Source organism: Zootoca vivipara, chromosome 8 (genome assembly GCF_965207765.1).
Source record: "Zootoca vivipara chromosome 8, rZooViv2.hap1.1, whole genome shotgun sequence".
NCBI lineage: Eukaryota > Metazoa > Chordata > Lepidosauria > Squamata > Lacertidae > Zootoca > Zootoca vivipara.
The window spans coordinates 46,628,214-46,651,285 of NC_142591.1; the positions used below are offsets into that span (position 1 = coordinate 46,628,214).

Here is a 23,072-nt window from a genome sequence, read left to right on the forward strand (position 1 = left end):
GACGGTCCAGGAATCAGCATGTTTTTACATGAGTATCATAGAATCATAGAGTTGGAAGAGACCACAAGGGCCATCCAGTCCAACCCCCTGCCAAGCAGGAAACACCATCAAAGCATTCATCAAATAAAAGAATGTGTCCTTTTATTTAAAATGCATCTCTGGGTTAATTGTGGGGCCTGCCTGGTGTTTTTACATGAGTAGAATGTGTCCTTTTATTTAAAATGCATCTCTGGTTATTTGTGGGGCATATTAATTCGTTCATATATTTTTTTCAAAATATAATCCGGCCCCCCACAAAGTCTGAGGGACAGTGGACCGGCCCCCTGCTGAAAACGTTTGCTGACCCTTGCCATAGCCAAATAAAGTAAATGGGAATCCTACACAATGCAGCAAAAGGCTGGCTTGATCCATTCACAAAGCAACTCCCACAACTTCTGTTTCGCAGCAGTTTGGGCCAAAAATTGCTTCTGTTCCAATTAGGGCCTGCATGGAGGATGAAGAGATGTAGTTAACATAGAAATATCCAGCTTGTCCATAGCCTACTGTGGCGCTATGATGCAAGAGTCACATCCATTGTTCTGCCCTCTTTTGCCTCTGGCCCTGCCCGTAACTTGCATGTGGGCCCCAAAAGCTTGCCCAAGAGGAAACACAGTCCTCAGGATGAATGCAGCTGCAAGATTGCTGATACAGAGAGGTGACAAGGCATGACATCAGATCTTCTCACACACTACTGATTCTGCTGTGACTTTTGGAGCCATACCCTTCGGTTTCTTTTAAAAAATGAAAGAGTCCAGAGTAAAAATCTGTCCCAAGAAGAATACTAGGAAGAGTGAAAGCCTTCAGTCAGTCTCCATCACTTTTGTGGTCATCCACACTCTGTCCAAACTGAGTTACGCCACATGCCTCCTTTTGTGTCCCACAAATCATCAGTAAGACAGTAAAGTTGTGGCATTGCTCCCTGTTTAACTGGTCAAGGATAGACTTCTGCTTGACACACCTGTTTGTTGTGTGAGAGATTACTCAACCAAATAAGCTTTTCAATACATTTTAAAAACACTGCTCTTTTCAAAGAATATCAAGATGATCTAGGGAACTAGATAAGAAATACAATCAGAAACAAAATAGACACATTTACTCCCAATGAGCTTTATTCTGTGAGCACCGGGACTACGGTGCTTCCATAACTCCAAGGACTTCAATGGAGGATCAGCTTTGTATATTGAATCCTCAGCCATTAAAATGAATGTGGAAATCTGAAGGCAGGGGAGCTACTATGAGAACACAGGATATTGTTATTTTTAAACTTAGCTTTACAGTGGTACCTCGCTTTAAGTACACAATTGGTTCCAGAAGTCTGTACTTAACCTGAAGCATACTTAACCCGAAGCGAACTTTCCCATTGAAAGTAATGGAAAGTGGATTAATCCATTCCAGACGGTCCACGGAGTACTTAAACTGAAGCGTACTTAACCTGAAGTGAACTTTCCCATAGAAAGTAATGGAAAGTGGATTAATCTGTTCCAGACGGGTCCACGGAGTACTCAACCTGAAGCGTACTTAACCCAAAGTATGAGTGTAATTGGTGTTGGAAGTCCATACTTAACCTGAAGCATACTTAACCTGAAGCGAACTTTCCCATTAAAAGTAATGAAAGTGGATTAATCTGTTCCAAACGGGTCCGAGGAGTACTTAAACTGAAAGTACTCAAACCAAAGCGTACTTAAACCGAGGTATGACTGTATTTATATGGCGACTTTAATTCACATTGCTTCTCAAAACTAGAAGTAAGCAGAAGACTGTTATTGGCATTCTCTTCTGTTAAGCTGGCACCAGAAAGATCTATATGATCTCAAGGAAAGGCGACAAATCCAAGGTTTGTGTTTGTTCTTTCCTTCTGCTTCTCCAGTTCCATCATTTACCAATGGCTGAAGGAACCCATATAAGAATATTATTGGAGGGAGGTGGAAACATGACCTCCAAATGCCCACAGGAAGTGGGCTCCTAGGACTTAGAACAGCAATATCAAATTGGTTTGTGAAACTATGGATTTAACTTGGGATCCTGCTGTTGTGTGGACCTGCCCAAAATTTACAAGTGCAGCTTTTTGTGTAGTGGTAGTGGGTAATTCTGACTTTCATTCAGTAGTTCCCCAGTACAGCCTGTTTTGTCTCTCTCTATAATGCTCTCTTTGGTGCCCAACAAAGTGTTTCATCGCAAAAAGTATCAAGGTGTGTCTTTGGCTTTTCCCCTGGAGCAATAATGATGTTGTCAAGCATTTCAAGACCTGCCCAAAGGTTTTGGGTGGAGGAACACACTTGGTTAAGCAGCATCTTCAGTGCTCTGATCTGAGGAAGTCAGAGACTCCTCCAAAGCCTGGGTGAAAGAACATCTACGCAGTGTCTTTTTACAGGCACTGTCACAAGGGGTGGGGGGGAAGGGCACAGCCACCTGGAGTGTTATCGTCCCTTTCTTGGACCTAAGAGACAACAGATGCAATGGATTGGCTTCCTTACAGAGCAGCTGCTGTGCTGTTCATTTTAACGGTAAGTATGGATTTTAAGAGAATTGTGTTCAAACAGTGTTACTTTCCAAGTTCTTGTGCTGGCAATGCTGGTAATTCTCTGTGCTTTGGTTATTCCTGTGTCTACTCTAAATATGATCAAATACATTTATTTAGATGTTTAATATCCAAAACAGAGAGCCAAATACTACTGGTAGAGGGCTCATTGAAAATTGTAATCAATGGATGTGTTAGTCAAGGGTCTAGTTCAAGTATGACTTAGTTGAAAGCCACTCTATGTAACAAGCAATCACTTGGTATCTGTTTTTGCTAGTATGTTTCTAGCAAAAAAGTGGAAACATTTGCACAGACTCTTTCAATCTTTATCCAGGCATATATTGTTTTTTCCTGTACTGCATGAAGATTGTATGGTTTGCTGTTTATTATTAGGATTTGATGCTCAAATCCCTCGGAGTTAGATTTCTCCAGTCTGTCGCTGAAAACCTGCTTCTAGATACATGTGCAAACAGGGAAATTAGTAAGCATGGTACTTCTTTATGTAAGAGCTTTGGGCTGCGTTTGTTTTTCTTATACACAGGAAAGTGCTATCTGTGGAAGAAATTGCATTTAGGCATGTTGAAACAATCAAATGTTGAGAGATTGTAGAGACAGAAGTTGGTGGCCTTGGAGGCCTTGCTGCATAGTCTATATTTTCATGTACTGTAACTCAATTTATCGTAATTTGTATTGCTTTTTCTTGCACTTAGAATGGTTGCAAGCAGGGCTTCTTTCAGCTGGAACTTTCTGGAACTCAGTTCCGGCACCTCTCAGATGGGCACCATTGCCATTCTAAGTGAATGATGGAGGTGTTCATGAAGAGTTCTGGCACAAAAATAGTACTAGTTGCAAGTGACCTTATAATCTTAAGAATGCTACAGAATTATTTGCAATCTGTTCTTAAAAAGGATTTCTTCAGACCAAATGGAAATTCGCACATTCCCCCCCACACACACACACACCTTTTCCTACTGGTAATGTATCAAAATTTTCTAAGATGATGTGGCAGAGCGAAACTCTGCAGTTCGTTGCTCAAAGGAAAGAAGCAATGCCCGATTAACAATTTCACACTTGATAAATTAGAACTAATCAATGAAGTCAGCTGCCAAGTGAATAACTTAAGGGTTGGCAAAAAGCAAAGCAATGAATCAGTACCTACCTTATCTGAAGAAGTGTGCATGCACACGAAAGCTCATACCAAAATAAAAACTTAGTTGGTCTTTAAGGTGCTACTGAAGGAATTTTTTTATTTTACTTCGATCCAGACCAACACGGCTACCTACCTGTAATCAGTACCTACATGTTTGGTGCAACATTCAGGTCTCTTCAAAGCCTGGAATGTTGCTTGCTCTTAAAAAATAGACTGGGCCATTGATACATCTTTTTCATTATTATCTGTAGACCAAGACCCAATAAGTAAATAACATGCATTTATTAAGGTTGGGGTTTAAGTACAGAGATTTATATGGTAGGTGTGCCCTCTGACATTTATTTGGGAAGAGTGTCTCTTTTAGCATATGAAGCAGGTTTGTTTTTAGCCATCTTTTGACAAAGCTGAGAAAATGTCTATAAACACAGGGGTCATCAGTAGAGGCCTTCATCCAAATAACTGTGCAACTACTCCAATGAACCCAATGGGGTGTGGGTCTTTTAAAGTGAATGGGGTTTTCCTTTGAAGTTTGTAACTTTGCATTGCATGGGTGGGAAGGAGAGAAAGGCCAGTAACCTTGCTGGGAATTTCCCAAGCTCTTCGGCATATCCAAATATTTGCTTGGGGTCATGATCACTGAGGGGACTTCACAGGCAAAAGTAAGAGAAATCTCTTCCTAATGTGGAGTTTCCCAAACAATAGAAAACACCCACACACCCACCCACAAACACACACACACACACACACACACACACGTCTGTTATGATATGCATGTGAACCAGTGGTAGATAACAGAAGAGCAGAAAAAATCAAAAGTTTAAACTAGCAATTTTATCTTGAAATAAATGATCTGGTATGGGAAGGAGTCAGTATATATTTTCCCATTTGATCTGAATTTTCAACACCTGCTTGAGCCAAAGAGTACTCACTGCAAAATACTGATTTTTCTGTTTGGGCTGTGTTCATACCGGTAGTACTTGTACAGGCTTGCTTCATGAAGGGAGTGCATTTTTCCTTTACCACCTGCCTGATGAAAACTAGTTTATGCCATCTCCGCTTGGCCAATTCTCTTGTTTATTGTTTCACCCAGACACCTTCATTTTCCCTTCTAATTATTAAACTAAAAAGCTAGATTACTTGCATGTATTTTTAATGAAGCGTCACAGCAAACTGAGAGGACTAAGTAATCTTATCCAGGATGAGGCATTGCACACAGATTTGTGATGACAATCCAGTATTCGAGTTCAGCATGTTTAAGCCTTTTGAAAAATAGTCTGGATGGTGACCTGAATGGCTACAGCCTAGTGCATGCTCAGAGCTCAGTTACAGGATCACTTGTCACATGGGTGGTGTGTCATACACCAAAAAAATGGGTTATTTAATGATGCCACCACAAACCTTCCTATTGCGAGTTGAACTTGTGGCATGTGATCAGAGGCCAATTTGTTTAAGGAATCAATTATCCTTAGGGACCCTGCATACAGTATTCCCTATACAGTCATACCTCGGTTTAAGTATGTCTCGGTTTGAGTATTTTCAGTTTAAGTACTCCGCGGCCCTGTCTGGAACGGATTAATCCACTTTCCATTACTTTCAATGGGAAAGTTTGCTTCAGGTTAAGTACGCTTCAGGTTAAGTATAGACTTCCGTAACCAATTACACTCATACCTTTGGTTAAGTACGCTTCAGGTTGAGTACTCCGCGGACCCGTCTGGAACAGATTAATCCACTTTCCATTACTTTCAGTTGGAAAGTTTGCTTCAGGTTAAGTATGCTTCAAGTTAAGTACAGACTTCCGGAACCAATTGTGTTTGTAAACTGAGGTACCACTGTACTGCAGCCCAAGAAAAGTACAATTTATCTATTAAGCAATAATATAGATATTTCCTATTAACTCTGAATAAAAGGCATCCTAGGTTTCCAAAGCTGACTATTTGCTACATCCATTAGCTCAAAGGGATAGTGCTGGCTTTCTATATAATTAGAAACAAGTGTCACATATATGGATTTGTTACCTAAACTTGAAAGAAAAACAAATTTGAAAATTGTTGGCAAATTTATTTCTGGAATTCAGGATTTGGCCCATGATTCTGCTGGTATCCTTGAAATACAATTACCTTTCTTAATTAAAAAACAAAACCAAGAAGCTATTAACATTCATGAATACAATGACTTAGCTTGGATTTAAACATCAACTTTTTAAAAAAGGAAATTTACTTGAAGACAGATACTACCGGTAGGTGCCTAGATATTTAGGCCTCAATCATGAATGCAATTACATAGATACACATCCTGTTTGAGTTGTTGTTGATTTCTGTGGGATTTCTAATCATATAATGGTGTTTAGGCTTGGAGATGCCATCTGCCAGGATTTCGACTGCAAAGTTACAGAACTTTGGAAATAAATGTAATAAAAGGAATGATCTAATCTTCTTCAGTGGGAGTTTTGGCGCAGGAATAAAATGCATAGTCCAAAATGCTGACACAACTGCACACTACAATGGCACAAAGATGACTAATAGTATAATGTGCTTGAATACTCAGCCCTGTTCACAGCAATACCCTGCCTGACTTCAAAGAGACAGGCTCAACTCCTAAAAAAGAATAGCACTGGGAAAGAGAACAGATCAGGAATTAAGGACATGTTCAGTCACTTGGATTCAAGTAGGTGGAGCAGGGAGTATGCCATAATTGCATATAATATTGCCTTGGCACTGATAGTAGTTAATTAATTCATGTTTGTAAATGGCTTTGAAGTAGAAGTTGAGGAGCAGCATATTAAAGTAATGGAACTCTAAAGCTGATCTCTTTTGCAGTCTTGCAAATCTGAAATAACTACTCAGACTTTGGGAATCTGGGTTCAAACATTTAAAACATTCAATTTTTTCAATTCATCCCTTAAACAACACATGGACTAATACATGTTTACTTGGAAGTAAGTCATTCTGAGTCCAGCTGGGGTTACTCCCAATTAAGTGTGTTTAGGATTTTGGCTTCAAGCATCGGAAGATCAATAACTTCAGAAATCCTGTCTGAACAGTGGAATAAATCACTATACTAGAGAGTGTTGAACAACACCCACAAAGGAATGCACATGCTGATTTAACTTCCATCCACTGAAATGCGTGGGAAACTTTAAGAGGCAGGCAGGAATCTGCATGCATCTTTGAAACTCTTGACTGTATTAATGAGTGCTGGTTTCTGGAGTGTCCACTTTCCTTTCTCAAAATCCACATGAGCATCTTGAATTTACCGCTGTTCTTGTTGGCATGAGAAATGTAGCCGATTTTGCACCAAAGCAAATGCAGCAAAACACTTATTTCTTCGCCTGGTGCACATAATTTAATATGCCACGATAAATCAACCCCCACGTTGAGTAAAAATATTAAATATTAAGTTTAGATCAAGGAACATTTCTCCCACACCATGCTGCTGTATATTGCAACCAACTGTGCCCTTGATTGATGGCTTATTAATGACCTTTGGTGCATTGGTGAATGTTGTGCTAGGATTGGGGAGACCTGGACTCAAATTCTCAAAGAGCCATGAAGCTTACTGGGTGACTTGGGGCCGGCCAGTATATATCCTACCTTGCAGGGTTGTTGTGAGTATAATGGAGGGAGAACCATGTTGACTCCTTGGGGGAAGGTGGGATGTACACATAAAAATTAAATATTAGTAATTACATACATACATACATACATACATACATACATACATACATACATACAATCATTCATTCCTCAATGATGAGAGACCTACAGTGGTCATAAGTAAAAAGAGAAAATAGTTCCACTACATGGACAATGTTCATGAGAAGGTTGTTTTTTAAAAAATACGGTATATACATTCTTCTCCTTTTCAGAAGCAGAACTGCCAGGAAACAATATTCTTCCCTTTTTGCAAAATAAACACATATATGTTTCCCCATATTAGTTCTTAGCTAAGATAGCAAAAATAATGCATACTCATGAGTTGCAGTTACTGCGTCTCTGTTGAAAATGGGCAAAAATACCATTAGCAAGTTCTCCCATGCAAACCCCACCAAAATCCATGAAAACACTATGATGCTTTTATATGTAGTCCCATGCCTCTCAAAGGAATTTGTGCAGGAAAAGTTATTGGCGTTCTCTTCATTATATGAGTTATCCCAGTCCAGTAGCTTTTTATTATAAACTTGCAGTGATGTAACTGTAATTCATAGATTTACGAATGGCAACATATGTTATATTATAGACAGTCTTAACACTATGTGCTAGTTCCACTGAGCTTTCTACCAGAATATTTCCATTAGAAAGTAACACTCAACAGGACTAGTAAAAATGTTTCATTCCAAGAGACACATACTATATGCGGTAGAGGATGGGGTAAATCATGTGAGTCTCTAACAGCAGTGGTAGCAATTCTAACGATGACTTCAGACAACTCCTACACTTGTACAGTAAAACCAATGGCTGTCTAACAGGGGGCATATCTGTGGAATGGATTATTTGGAATGATGTGCATCAGATCTGTGAAGTCCATGCTTATTTGGCATTCATTTGCACTGCACTTAAGGCCTTTTCATTATTTCAGTCCACAGTAGCCAAAGGGAAAAGTCAGCCCTACTTGACTTCCTTTTGTCTGCTTGCCACCACCACACTCTGAATTTAACTCTGAACATAATGCAGAAAATTACTACATATGTAGGCTTTTAAGAACCAGGTATAGCCTTAGGGAAGTGGGAAGTAGTATTGGTACAAGATCTTCCAGCATTATGTTGCTCCCAATACCAATTCTTTCTTCCTTAAGGCTGTACATAGTTCTCAAAACACCTGTATATGTGGCCTTTTTTCCTCTAATATTTATTTTTATTGACAATTTTAAGTGGTATAAAAATGTTGTTAAATAAATAGATAATAAAGTATATCATAAGTTTGTCATGACAACAAAGCTAAGAAAGATCACCATCCATTTTGGAAATAAGAAGTGCTAAATAAGTTAGCAGTCATAGCAAGCATTCATGTTGCCTGGACCACAGTAGAAGAAAAGTGGAGGTGCAAACTAGAACTTTCTCATGGGATGGTGAGGCAAAACCACATGCTTAATTTTAATAGGTTAATGCTTACTAAATGCAGACCAGGCCCATCTTTATAGGTGGAGTAGATCTGTCTTTGTTCTTTGAGGTAATAAATATATTGACACTCATAGTCATCTTTTGTGCTCTGTTCATTCAAATATTTGGAGAAAGTAGTTAGCGCAGACTCAAAAGGGGCTGCCCCTTAGCCTGCCTATGAAGTAGTCATTGATACCATCTGTTGGAATACAGCGCTCCTGTAATGTACCACTTCAGAGTTATTTGGATAATTATTCTCCTTGGGTTGCTTGTGGGTTTCCTGTCCCTTAGAGTTCCCCTCCCCAAAAGTTTTCTGTACTTCTGCAAATCTTGGGTTTCTCGTAAGCCTGTTGCTAATTACCACTTGGGTGGTGGGTCTGTTTGGGTAACATGAGCAATGGCACCTGAACATCAGAAGTAGAATGAACTTGCAACAGCAACATTTTGCAGTGCCACATTTTGGTGTTCATGATTACATCCAGTCACCCATGCTCTTCTCTGTGATATTACATTCCATTTCCACCCCGCCCATCCCAACAGTCTGTCAGGATTCTGTGGCCAGGCCATAATTGAATATGCTCAGTCTTATTCATTAGTTTGTTTGGGGGAATTCCCTTGGACTTTCCCTCCTGAAGATTCCTCTTTATAATTCTGCATACAAAACTCGCCTCTTGCAAGTGGATATTGACACTTTGGCTACAGAAGGACTGATTCTTAGATCTCTAATTTGGAAACAGAGCCTTAATTCCTCCCCTCAATCTATTTCAACTCAGACTTGCTAACATATCAGAAATAATAATAATAATAATTTATTATTTATACCCCCGCCCATCTGGCTGCTTTTCCCCAGCCAGTCTGGGTAGCTTCCAACAAAATATTAAAAATACAGTAAAACATCAGACATTTAAAACTTCCCTAAACAGGGCTGCCTTCAGATACAGTATCTTCTAAAAGTCAGATAGTTGTTTATTATTAGTTAAATTGTATGCCCCCCCACCTCAGCCCACATATTATAAATCAGCCTTCTCCAAATGATGCTCTCCAGGTGTTTTGGACTACCACTCCCATCAACCTCACCCAGGCTCATAGGAGCCAACTCCAAGGGGGTGAGGTCGCTTCACACACACCCATAAAATATTTGAGCCCCACCCCCCACCCCCAGTTGATGGGCATTGTCATTCAAATGGTGTGTATGCTGAGCCTTGTGATTGATTATGTGGGGCAGAGTTGGCACCCCTGGCCAGAGTGATGGAAGCTGAATGCATCACGTTGAGGATGGTTGTTGTAAAATTACCATCCATACAGATGCTCAGATGACTGTGCTTCTCATAAAGCTAACCTGTCTTTTATGTAACCTGTAAAACAGAGTTTTATTTGACTCTCATTCATATATATTTTAAAAGATGTCTACTGTTGCTAGTTTGCTGTGAAATTTACATTGGCTCTCTCCCCCCCCCCCAGCATCATCTACATTTATCCTTTTTGCTTTTGCTCCTCAAGTTCCCAATATTTTTAACCTGCCAAAAGCAGTCTAAGTAAATTGATGATGATGATGGGAACTTTGAGGCGAATCTGCCTGCCCATGTGCACTAAAATAGAGGAATTCAACATGGTGCTATGTTGATCATTCTGTCAGGGCAAACATATCGCTTTGCCAAACAGACACCCCCCCAAGTCAATTTTGGAGGTGCAGGAAAAAACAGGGAGAGGAGGTGAGAAACCCCTTATGCAAGTCAAAGTCCAAGACTCAGTGAATCTTGCCCAAAAGAATTTGATCTAAATTTAATTGAAGTTAATAGAAAAGGCAGGAATCCATACACAACCAGATGCTTCTCCCTGAACATCCTGATTACTTGTTCCAATCACATCTGTGCATGCTTTGTTGGAGAGTGCTCCCAAAGGTCTTCCACATTTGAGATGTGGTTTATCAGTCAGGAAGAAGGTAGAACCTCTAAAGCAGGGGGGGGGCTTTTCATCCCAAAAGCCACACCCCCTTGTGGAAAACCTTGTGGAGGGCACATGCAAGATCCAAAGTGTTGGGGGTAGAGGGGAGCAGTGATGGTGATTATTACCTTTGCATCATAGGCTACATTCCAGCCACACCTAAGCCACTCCATCCTGCATCCAGGCAAGGAAGTGGCATTTTAACAGTTCAAGGGCCTGTTCCAGCCAGGTTAAAACATTCAAGGAGGGTGTGGAACCGCACTAGTGAGGGGTGTGGCCTGTGGAGGGGTAGTGGTCCAGGGAGAGTCCTCAGGGTCAGAAAGAAGGACCTCCTGAGCTTGACGTTCTCTACCATTTCTCTAAAGTTTTGTTGTGTGCAATGCCAGCATGTTGTCCTTTGGCTTTTAGGCAAAGTTATACCCGAAGGTCAGTGAGAGAATGAGCTGAACAGTTGTCTGAAGAAGGGTGATAAAAAGGCTGTGTGTTTCTACTAGTTCACTCAGCAAGCATTCTCTCCAATACAATCTCATACCCAAGAGCAATGGCTTGTGTTTAAAGGGGAGGATGCAGCTATCTGAACAAGTGTGAAGAACACACAGGGGTTACTAACCTTTTTGGACCCATGGCCATATTTGCAAGCTAGAAAAACTGTTGTTGGCCACCGAAACCTCACTGCAACCAAGCACTCCCCACAACCTATTCTGTTCATTACAGAGTGTCATCAATATGCAGATGACACCCCAACTCTATCTCTCTGTTCCAACTGAGTCAGGAGAGGCAGCTGAGGTGTTAAACCAGTGCTTGGAGGCATTGATGGGTTGGCTGTGGGCCAATAAACTGCAGCTGAATCCTGAAAAGACAGAAGTGTTATGTGCCCCTAGTCTTCTGGAAGGAGCAGATCCATAGTCTGGGAGCACTCCTTGATTCCACACTGTCACTGGAGTCTCAAGCGGCCTCTGTGGGTGAAGGGTGACTTATCAATTGGAATTGTTGTTGAGTAGGGGACCCTGAAGGTGCCCAGGGTGCTGTGTGCAAAAAAATTCACTAATGAAATTCTTGGAGTTGACTTACTTTTATTTTTTTTAGTAGATTAAGACATGGCTGACTGAAGTTTCTATGGCCACTTGAGCATTCATCTAATGTTTGTATTCTGTAAAAAATCTCTGGTGTGAATATAAAGATATCTGTTTGCACAATGTAGTGCTTTTAAATATGCAGCCAACATGAGGACAAGCTCTAAAAAATCATCTGCTTGTGATCTGATACATATTTTACAATATAGATTTAGGGAGTTTTTCACTGACTTGCACTTCACATTCAAGAATAAAATGAAAAGTTGTTTTTGTTCTGGCTATTCATTATAGAAATGCTTGCAACTTCATATTTACATATTGGATTCCCTAGTAGTGAGAGGTGCATGAAACACATTGATTTAATTGAGGAGGTGGCAGTAATGTGAAGGAAAATATACAGGAGAGGGAATGGACCTGTCCAAGGACACTGTGGGATCAGATTCTTGCTTTTAATCTGTATGCGTTTTAGCAATATGAAGGCTGATGATGCGGACTTTGAAAGACATAGATGAGATGGGTTTCTATGAGCTTTATAAGTGGGGGGAAATTAAGGTGAGCATTGCACTGACTGTTCTTTCTTATTCCACTTCTAGGTATCCCTGGAGTTCAGCACTGCTGCTTTTCATGTTCAGGTAATTTAATCACCACTGTGTTATTAGCAGCACAACCATATGCTTGTCTAGTTAGACAATGAGACTTGTGCTCAATGAGACTTACTCCCAGGTATGTGTAAATATCAGGGAGTAGGGTCTATTTAGTACAGTGGGGTTTGTTTGTTTGTTTGTTTGTTTGTTTGTTTGTTTAAAGCATGGGACACTATGTAAAGCAGCTCTTTGCTGGTGCATCCTGCAAATCTATTACATATGAACCCATGACTTGCAGACGAAACACCCTATTATGAACTGTTACATAAGGGTAATGTCTGGATTCTTCCAAATAAACATAGAAATTAATAGGGACTTGTTATTTTCGGGAATATTGGGAAATAATAAAGTAAAAAGTAATAATCAAGAGTTGTATAAGATCATGATTTTAGCTGGAATGGCAGTTATTGCTTTAGGATGGAAAGAAAAAGCTAAATGGAATATGGGAAAATGGAACAATTATGTTTTTGAATATGTACAATCAGAAATATTTGCAAAGATAGCAACAGAGGATAGATGGGAAAATAAATGTCAAAAAATCACAAATAAGTGGGCATTTTATAGGAATTGGGTAGAAAGGGGAGAAGCCAACCCGAATATACAATGAACAGACTTTGTACATGGTTAAAGATATGAAGAAGGAAGGCCTGATCAGGGGGGAGGGTGGGAAGGGAGGAGGGAGGAGTGGGGGGAAGGCATATTGTAAAGATACGTGGAATGAATTTATGCTTTTGTTATGTAAACCTAGTAAAGTAAATAAAAAATGTGTAAAAAAGGGCGGGAAACATGAAATTCAGCCCTCCTCCAGCTCTTCTTACCCACCGTACACATCCTCTCCTGCACATGGGCTTTAGTTTCACATGTTCCTCCTGTCTCCTTCAGAACCCTGACCCTGAGTCACCCACTTTTGCATCAAACCACATTCAATATTCAGAACAACTGGTCCTAATGGTGTTCAGTTAGTCCCTTTAATGCTCATGTGCTGTTTATTCAAGGTGAAAGAATGGGATGAAAAAGGCATGGAGAGATGGAAAAGCCACCACAGGCAGAAACGAGAATGGATTAAATTTGCTGCAGCCTGTAGAGAAGGGGAAGATAATTCAAAGAGGAATCCAATTGCAAGGGTAAGTTCCAAGCAAATCAGAAGAGTTCAAGACTTGTAAATTACTAAGCAACACTTCTGGATTACCAAGCAAACAAGGCAGAGATCCTCCCATGTACTGACTAAGTGGCAAAGTCCACTGGGCTTAAATAAATGACTCCGCAGTTTCAGTGTGCGAAACTTACAGCAAAGATCTGATAAAGGTTGATAATGAGGAAAAACTTAAAGTACCAACAACTGTTTTTCACAGTCTAGGAGCTTTTTTTTTTTTGAAAGTGTGGTGTCTAATTCACACACACAAACTTTAATATCAAGGTTAGTTGTGCGACTAGGACTAAGGGTGTATAGGCGTATCCAGGATTTTTGTTAGGGGCAGGCTTTTGTTGGGGGGGGCAGAACTTCAGATTTGTATTGTTTTTCATTGATTGGGGGGACAGCCGCCCCCCACCCCCCTTTGCTAGGGTGGGAGTCAATTAAGTGTTACTCAGTGTAGGCCTACTTTAATCCATTCATTTAAATCCATCTATTCTGAGTAAAATTTATTCGACTTGCTACCATAATGGTTTGTAACAAGACCATAGCTGCCAAGTTTTCCCTTTTCTCGCGAGGAAGCCTATTCAGCATAAGGGGAAATCCCTGTAAAAAAGGGATAACTTGGCAGCTATGAACAAGACACAATGCTGGAATCTGTTTTCTTCTTCAAGGTTGAGTCCGGGGGGGGGGGGATAATAACTAAAAGTGTCTCTCAACAACTCTGCCCTCCCCCCTAAAAAAAATCAGCATCTCTGACCTTCCTCCCCCCCCAAAAGCTCAAGAACTCCAGCCTCTCCTTAAAAAAGCTCAGCAACTCTCCCCACCCCACCCCCCAATGACAATGACAATGGGTAGATCCCTGCCAGTTGTTTTATACTGGGAGTAGATCGCAGTCTCTAGGGAGTTGGCTAACAACCTGAAGTTGCAGCTGCTGGCAGGAGAAGCCCCTCAACAGAGTTCCACTCCTGCAGTGCAAGGAGCAGAGGAAAGTCTTGTCTGTTTCCCCACCCCCCTACTACTCATTGTGCCCCTTCAATTTGCCCTGGAGGCTTGGGGGATATAATCAAAGTTAGTGCTACCTCCCCATCCTCTCCTCTCATGCACTTATATCCTGGTTTCACCTTTTGATGAATAAACCAGGATGAAACCACAGTTTGCATTTTGGAAATAGTGGGAAACCATGGTTTAAAGAAACAACAATCAAAATGTCATAGCTGGCATGTGGGGTGAAAGGGGGATTGGAAGGATGGGGATGACACTGCTGGAATGCACTTGCTCCTAGTTACAGGTAGGTAGCCGTGTTGGTCTGCCACAGTCGAAACAAAATTTAAAAATTCCTTCCAGTAAGACGTTAGAGACCAGCTAAGTTTGTTATTGGTATGAGCTTTCTGAAGAAGTGTGCATGCACACGAAAGCTCATACCAATGACAAACTTAGTCTCTAAGATGCTTCTTGCTCCTAGGTTAATAAACCAGCCAGCCAGCTGCATGAAACAAGTACCGTAGCAAAATCTTCCCCTTTTTTTGTTACTACACTGCTGATAGGAGTAGGCCATCTCACGAGAATGTTCCTTGAATGCAGAGCCATTTGTACACATTTAAATAAATAATAAATAAATACATAAGTAAATCTAGGTTTGAGAAAAACATAGCTAATTTTGGTTTTTGGTTTTCTGTTGCAGATCCGATCAGATTGTGAAGAAACTCAGTCACTTATATACAGAATCTCTGGAGTAGGAATTGATCAGCATCCTGTTGGAGTGTTTATCATTAATCAAAAGACAGGGGAAATTAATATAACGAAAATAGTAGACCGAGAGGAGACACCAATGTTTGTTGTAAGTACTATATGTTTGCAAAACTATATCTTCATTTCCCTCTACTACTTAGGACTAGAATATCTGAAGGGCATTATCTACCCATATTAGTCTATTTACTTACTAAGGTTACCTCAGGCTACTAACCATGATGGCTATGTTCTGCTTCCACTGTCTGAGGCACTATGCTTCTGAATGCTAGTTCCTGGAGACCGCAAGATGGGGGGACTAGTGCTCTTGAACTCGGTCCTGCATGCAGGCTTCCCACGAGCATCTGGCTGCCCATTGCGAGAACAGGATTCTGGACTACATGAGCCACTTAGCTAATCCAGCTGGGGTGTTCTTACATCCCTTAACATCGCAGATACATCTGGTGGGAACTACAGAGCCTTTTAAGCAGCAACACATACCGTATTTTTCTGTGTATAAGATGCCCCCATGTATAAGAAGACCCCTATTTTTTAAAAAGCCAAAATTAAGAAAATGCACTATGCCCTATCTGTGTATAGGTAAAGGAAAAGGGACCCCTGACCATTAGGTCCAGTCGTGACCGACTCTGGGGTTGCGGTGCTCATGTCGCATTATTGGCCGAGGGAGCCGGCGTATAGCTTCCAGGTCATGTGGCCAGCATGACAAAGCCACATCTGCTGAACCAGAGCAGCACAAGGAAACGCCGTTTACCTTCCCACTGTAGCGGTTCCTATTTATCTACTTGCACTTTGATGTGCTTTTGAACTGCAAGGTTGGCAGGAGCTGGGACCAAGCAACAGGAGCTCACCCCGTCACGGAGATTCAAACTGCTGACCTTCTGATCGGCAAGCCCTAGGCTCTGTGGTTTAACCCACAGCGCCACCCCCCCTTAGGAAAAAATATAGTCTTATACATGGAAAAATACGGTGATTTCTGGGACTCCTTTGTTGTAGATTAACGGTGATGATTTTATAACATAAGTGACTATTGGACAATTATTATGGAAGTTTTTTATTATTCATTCTGCTGTTGTCACTCAGTTCATTTTTAGTGTTGATTTTGTTGGTTATGCTTGCTTTGTTGTTTCTCACTTGTATCCAACTTGAAAGGCATACTGTATTTTATAATACATCGTTATTAACATCATCATCATCATTATTATTAATCCTGCAGTATTTTTAAATTAGATTGCTTTTTTTAATCTAACAAATGAATGGTTTTAAGTATTTTGAATACTACATACTCCTTCTGAGTTAATCTTTGATTTTATTATTATTATTTTTTAATGCAGATTAAGTGCTTTGCTATAAATGTTGTGACCGGACAGTCAGTGGAAACACCACTTGACCTTCGAGTTCGGATTCTGGATGTAAATGACAATTCACCCATGTTTACACAAACTGTGTTTTCAGGGTCAATTTCAGAAAGCAGCATGGACAGTAAGTACATTACAAACACATTGTAGCCATTTCTGCCACTGGATAAAATAAGCATGCATCTATCTTTCTCATCATGTTCCATTTCAATCTTGGATTCCTCACTCACCCTCATCCAGTTGCCCTTTCCCCAATTCTATGCAGTTCTACTCAGAAGTAAGCCTCATTGTGTTCAGTGGGGGCTGCTCTTGGGTGGGTTTGAGATTGCAGGCCAAAACCCTGTGTCTGTGTAGAGTAGGGATTTGGGAAACTGTGCCCCCCCACCAGGTGATTGCTGCACTACAACTCCTATCATTCCTCAGAATTGGCCATGCTAGCTGATGGGAGCTGGAGACATTGCCAAAATGATGCTTTTTAAAGGCACATCAGAATTTGCTACATTTGTAGTGCAGCACATTAGCAGAGACTGGGGGACTTCATTGAAACATACCTAATATTTTGAAAAATGCATTCTGTCCTACTCTTAGTAAGCAGAAAGATATTGGAGAATTCACAAATTATGGCATCCTTACAGTTTTAATAAACTGAAGTGCAACTCTTAAGGTTTTTGTTTAAGTGGTCTTCTCCTTCTTTCCAGACACATTGGTGATGAAAATAACTGCTACAGATGCAGATGAGCCAAATAACCTGAATTCCAAAATTGCCTTCAAGATCGTGAGTCAAAATCCTGGAGGTCCATCAAAGTTTATTTTGAACAAACAGACTGGAGAACTTCACATTGCTAATATCCTTGACCGAGAGGTAAAAATACATGCATATGAGCCCATTGCTTTTCCTGAGAAATACCTCAGTTTGTATGCTAGAGGAAAGAGCTATTCAGGACTTAAGAAAGCTTCCTGAAAAGTCAGCACAAAATAATTGGCTATTGTGCATCTATTCAAGAAGAGAAAATCAGCCGGGGGGGGGGGGGGAATCAGCAAGATAAGATGGGTTGAAGTGACAGATATGCAGAATGCTGTAACTTTGTGCATGTTTACCTAGGAGTAACTTCATAACTTTTCCCATCACATCACATCATAGGATCCCTCCAGACAACCAATTTATTGAGAATTTGTCCTAATTTTCTTGCACAAACCTTACACTGAGGTTCACTTATATCCTCTGTTCTTTATTCGGCCATTATTCTTATTTGTTTGCAGGGCTGTTAAATGAAAATTCATCCTTACACTTTTCAATGCACTTCCCCCTTCACTTTCAAGCACAATAAGTTAGATTTTTTTTAAAGGGGGGGATTTGTTCACTCACCCTTCCGTCCACTTTAATTGTGCTAACCTAAAATTCAGGTACACACCCAAATCCCTCCCACAAAATATGGTCCGTGTAAAACACTTTCCACAATGAGTTTAAAAACCACTACAATGTAGAAGCGTGCTTTATCACTAATGTGACTGTTTAAACATTTGTCTTCCTTCCTTCCTTCCCCTCACTTTTATTTAGGAACATGCAAGTTACAGTCTGGTTGTGAGAGCCACAGACAGGGATGGAGGTCCAGATGGAATATCATCTGAATGTTCATGTGAGGTTTCTGTAACTGATGTAAATGATCAGTTTCCAACTTGTGCACAGAGCACGGTAAGCTATTGACTAAAGCAGTACCACCAGCAACAATCAATTCCACATTCTGCAATACTTGCTGGGAGGAGGAACTAGAAGAGGGGAAATGGAAGCAGAAAGTAGAAATGGAAGCAGTCCAGACTATCAGCCTAGTTTCTACTTTCCCTTCAAAAAAATAAAATGAATGGATATTGAATCTGTATTTCACTGAAAGGAATACAGTACCTTACTAATGCCATATAACCTGTGATAATGGTAAGCTGACTATTTAGGCCAGAGTTCTCCAACCTGGGGATGTTGCTGGACCACAACTCCCATCAGCCCCAGCCAACATGGCTGAGGGTCAGGGATGATGGGAAATGCAAGTCCAATAACATCTGGAGGGCACCAAGTTGGGGAAGGTTGTTTTAGACCAACTCTCAGGAGTTGACCTTTCATAGCGTGTTCACACAAAATAAAGGATTTTGCACATAAAAACATTTAGCGTTTCAACTGCATTCCTAAAAGAATAGGTATACAGTATATTTCTAAATAAAATAAAGGAAAATAAAGTTTAATTGTGAATGCGTGCTTTGAAACCATATGATTTGCAAACTGACTTGTAAATACAGGAAATGAAATACAGAGTTACAGGGAAGAGAGCTGAGATTGTCTACACCAGGGGTCCCCAAACTACGGCCCCCGGGCCGGATGCGGCCCAATCGGCCTTCCAATCCGGCCCGCGACGACCCCCGCCGCCCGCTGCCGCCGCCCGCTCTCGCGGCGCGCGGCGCAGCGGCGATCTAAAAAATCGGCAAAAAATCGCCGAAAATTCTTTGTGCGCATGCGTACGGGCCTCTCCCGACCCGGAAGAGGTCATTTCTGGTGCACTTCCGGGTCGGGGGAGGCCCATACGCATGCGCACAAGCGATTTTCGGCGATTTTTTTTCCCGCCCGTGTGCGCGTGCGCATGCGCACGGGCGCGCACTCCCCCGCCCTCCGGCCCGCTGCGCGCGCACTCCCCTGCCGTCCGGCCCACCGCGCGGTCGGCGCGGCGGGCACCGGCCCGCCGCTCGGTAAGTCTGGGGACCCCTGGTCTACACATACTAACTGTTGATGGGCAACAGTTCCTGCTGCCTGTCTTATGGATTTCACACTTGGGCTGGATGGACAGCCCTTCAGATACAGGACTGTCCTGTGTAAAATCATATGGCAGAGAACCAACGAAATAAATAACCCGGAGTGAGGGGAATTGCTCTATATTTAGCTGCTGAGAACAACAAAATGTGCAAAACAAAAAATGGATCGGTGGGATTACCATAGCAAACTGAGTTATGTTTTGATTCATTGCATTTATTATAGTTTATTTTTCCGAATTAAAAAATATATAAAGTCCTCAGTGTGCTTCAAAGGGTAAAAAAGGTAAGGTAAAGGACCCCTGAATGGTTAAGTCCAGTCAAAGGTGACTATGAGGTGTGGCACTCATCTCGCTTTTCAGGCCGAGGGAGCTGGCATTTGTCCACAAACAGCTTAGTGGGTCATGTGGCCAGCATGACTAAACCACTTCTGGCGCAACAGGACATTATGACGGAAGCCAGAGTGCACAGACATGCCATTTACCTACCCGCCACAGTGGTACCTATTTATCTACTTGCACTGGTACACCTTCAAACTTCTAGGTTGGCAGAAGCTGGGACAGAGCAACAGAAGCTCAACCTGTCGTGTGGATTCAAACTGCCAATCTTCTGATCAGCAAGTCCAAGAGGCTCAGTGGATTAGAGCAGTGTTTCCCAACCTTGTGCCTCCAGCTGTTTTCGGACTACAATTCCCATCATTCCTGACCACTGGTCTTGCTAGCTAGGGATGATGGGAGTTGTAGTCCCAAAACATCTGGAGGCACAAGGTTGGGAAACACTGGTTTAGAGCATAGCACCACCTGTGTGTCCCCCACAGCTATCAGAGAGATCTTTGACCTTCTAAAAACACTTTTCTTCAGCTTGCTGCGGTTATCCCAGTCACCCATAGATTGTTGTGCACTGTGTAAGTAAGCATGATACTCTTTCATTCTGTACAGCTAATTGTATCCATCTGAGTGCCAAATGATACATATCAGATCGTTAGTGTTCATAGCAAGTTTGAAATGAGTAGCAGCCATGTGGAAAATGCCTTTCGAGACAGTAGTAAACCCATGCATGCCTCAGGTGTCAACAATTGTTTTCTTTCTTTTCTAGTACGCAATTACCATTGTAGAAAATACACTCAATCAAGAGGCACTGAGAATACAAGTTTTTGATTTAGATCAAGAGTATACAGATAATTGGTTTGCAGAATTTTATTTTATCTCAGGAAATGAAAATGGCAACTTTGACATAGTCCTAGACAGATCAACTAACGAGGGTATCCTGAGGGTTATAAAGGTATGAATTTTCCTATTTTCACTGTTTATTGAAAGTAGAGAATATCCACTCTTCTTCATATTGTCCAAGAAACACAGAGCGAGAGATAATTGTAGTCTCTTCATAAAATAAGCTACAGCAGGGGGTGAGGAAACCGTGGCCTTCCTGATGTTGCTGGACTACAATTCCCATCATACCTGCCCATCAAACTGATGGGACATGTCCAACAACACATGGAAAGCCACAGGTTCCTCATCTCCAAACTTCAGCTTTGCTTCCCAGCTGACTTGCTATATATAGTGCCTTAATTCATCTCCATGTTGTGCACACATTGAGTGTGCATGTTTGCAAAGGGGTGTCTACACAATCAGCACTCCTGCATGGGACATGGCTACATTACTTATCTGCAGACTTCCACACTCAGTGTATGGATGTAGAAGGTGTGGGATCAGTGATATATATGATTTGGGGGGTGATGTCAGAGGGGCTCCCCGGAATTTCATGCTGCTCTTTTACATGTATGACAAAGAGCCAGGGCTAGAAATGCAGTTTTGCCACATGTATCAGATTATTAATCAACCACACAGGACTGTGGACTGACAATGGCATTTCATGTTTCCTGCATTTTTTGTGTCATCTGTCAACATCTGTACTCTGTCTGTAGCACATTTGGGGAAATTTTCTGATTCATATGTAATCTATGGAATTTATTAAACAGGTTTTAAAAAACAGAACGGTCATATGATCGTTTGACTGCTTTATTTGGTTTTGACTTGTATGTGCTGTCTCTCCCTTTCGCTGCATTCAGCTTTTCTGGAAGAGTCTTGTTATGCAAGCAGCAAATGATTTTAATACAAGATACTTTCCAGAGAACGGCTTTCTAACAATAAAAATGCTATGTGTATAATTTTACTATCCATAAACGGATATGCATAATACCTTGCATTACATCCTGTTTCTTTCTTTGTTTTAGGAAATTAACTATGAAGAATTTTCAAGCATACCACTGCGTATTGGTGTGCGAAACATAGCCCCATTTCATTCTTCGGTGGCTTCACAATATCAATATTCAGCGGCTTCTCAGGGTACCCCAATTACAGTACAAATAACCAATGTAATGGAAGGACCAGCATTTCATCCAACTTCAATAAAAGTATCTGCACCTGAAAGCTTAACAACTAAAACTATACTCACCTATGAAGTTGGAACATTCCAAGCTATCGACCAGGATACTGGGAAAATTGCCACTAATGTCCGGTAAGATAGGCTTTGTTTTCAGGATTCTTCTTTGTGGCTCTCAGACTTTTCAGAGTGTGTTTGTGTGTGTGTGTGTGTGTGTGTGTGTGTGTGTGTGTGTGTGTGTGTAATCAGTATAAACAGGACTCCATCTTTGCACCCACACATAGACATGCATACACTGCATTTCTGTATTTTAATATTTTGTTGGAAGCCACCCAGAGTGGCTGAGGGAACCCGGCCAGATGGGCGGGATATAAATAAATTATTATTATTATTATTATTATTATTATTATTATTATTATTATTATTATTATTACACACAGAGAGTGAGAAAGCAAAGGTTCTTGTTTCCAAAAAGGACGGAGGGTGGTGGTCTGATCTCACCACCACTTTTAATTGTTTTCCGAGATATGGAGGGAAGGAAAAAGGAAAACTGGGATATTCCAGGATCAAATCAGAAACCAGGATGGCTTCTGTGATTCTGGGACTGTCCCTGGAAAATTGGGACATTGGAGGGTCTGCATTTAGTATACAATAGGTGACCTTCAAAGCTGATCTTTCTCTGTTCTTTAAACTGCATTTGTCAGAAATGAATTGTGGCTATTATATGGTTGATTTTTAAAGGAATGCATTTACAGTTCTGAATTTCAAATGTCAATGTTTTGTGGAGACGGAGACTTCCAAATGACTGTAGTGTAAATAAATCCACTAATGGTACTCATCTGTATTCTTGGTGGGGGAAAACCTTGAGGCTTCTGTTGGAAGAATATTATAGTTTACCTACATTCAACCTAGTATTTAGTCACAACAAACATTTGCTACATGATCTATCCCAGTGGTCTTCAACAAGTCTAGACCCAAGAAACAGCTCTGACTCCCAAGCTTGCAACAGAAGAAAGACCCATTTTCACTTTTGATTTATACTTAATGGTGCTAATAATGCACATTATTAATCCTAAAATAGCAATTCACAGAGCAATAAAAATAGCGTTATCTTAGTATGAAAACCAATGCAAGGTAGATGTTCTATTATGGCCCTTCCCAGACATGAAGAGTTCCTGGTGACATGAAAATTGGAGACTCA

General features: G+C 41.0%; 1 protein-coding gene across 1 annotated transcript in view; it reads left to right on the plus strand.

Annotated features, from left to right (window-relative positions):
* The first annotated feature begins 2,340 nt into the window (after window positions 1–2,340).
* The window catches only part of LOC118090180 (desmoglein-1), a 35,722-nt gene continuing 14,990 nt past the window's right edge, over window positions 2,341–23,072 (plus strand). The window contains exons 1-9 of the mRNA XM_088675431.1: window positions 2,341–2,543; window positions 12,413–12,451; window positions 13,459–13,587; window positions 15,280–15,435; window positions 16,676–16,823; window positions 17,398–17,561; window positions 18,258–18,392; window positions 20,585–20,770; window positions 21,723–22,006. Coding sequence (XP_088531557.1) covers window positions 2,496–2,543; window positions 12,413–12,451; window positions 13,459–13,587; window positions 15,280–15,435; window positions 16,676–16,823; window positions 17,398–17,561; window positions 18,258–18,392; window positions 20,585–20,770; window positions 21,723–22,006 — 1,289 coding nt within the window. The 5' untranslated portion in view covers window positions 2,341–2,495. The remainder of the gene's footprint in view (window positions 2,544–12,412; window positions 12,452–13,458; window positions 13,588–15,279; window positions 15,436–16,675; window positions 16,824–17,397; window positions 17,562–18,257; window positions 18,393–20,584; window positions 20,771–21,722; window positions 22,007–23,072) is intronic.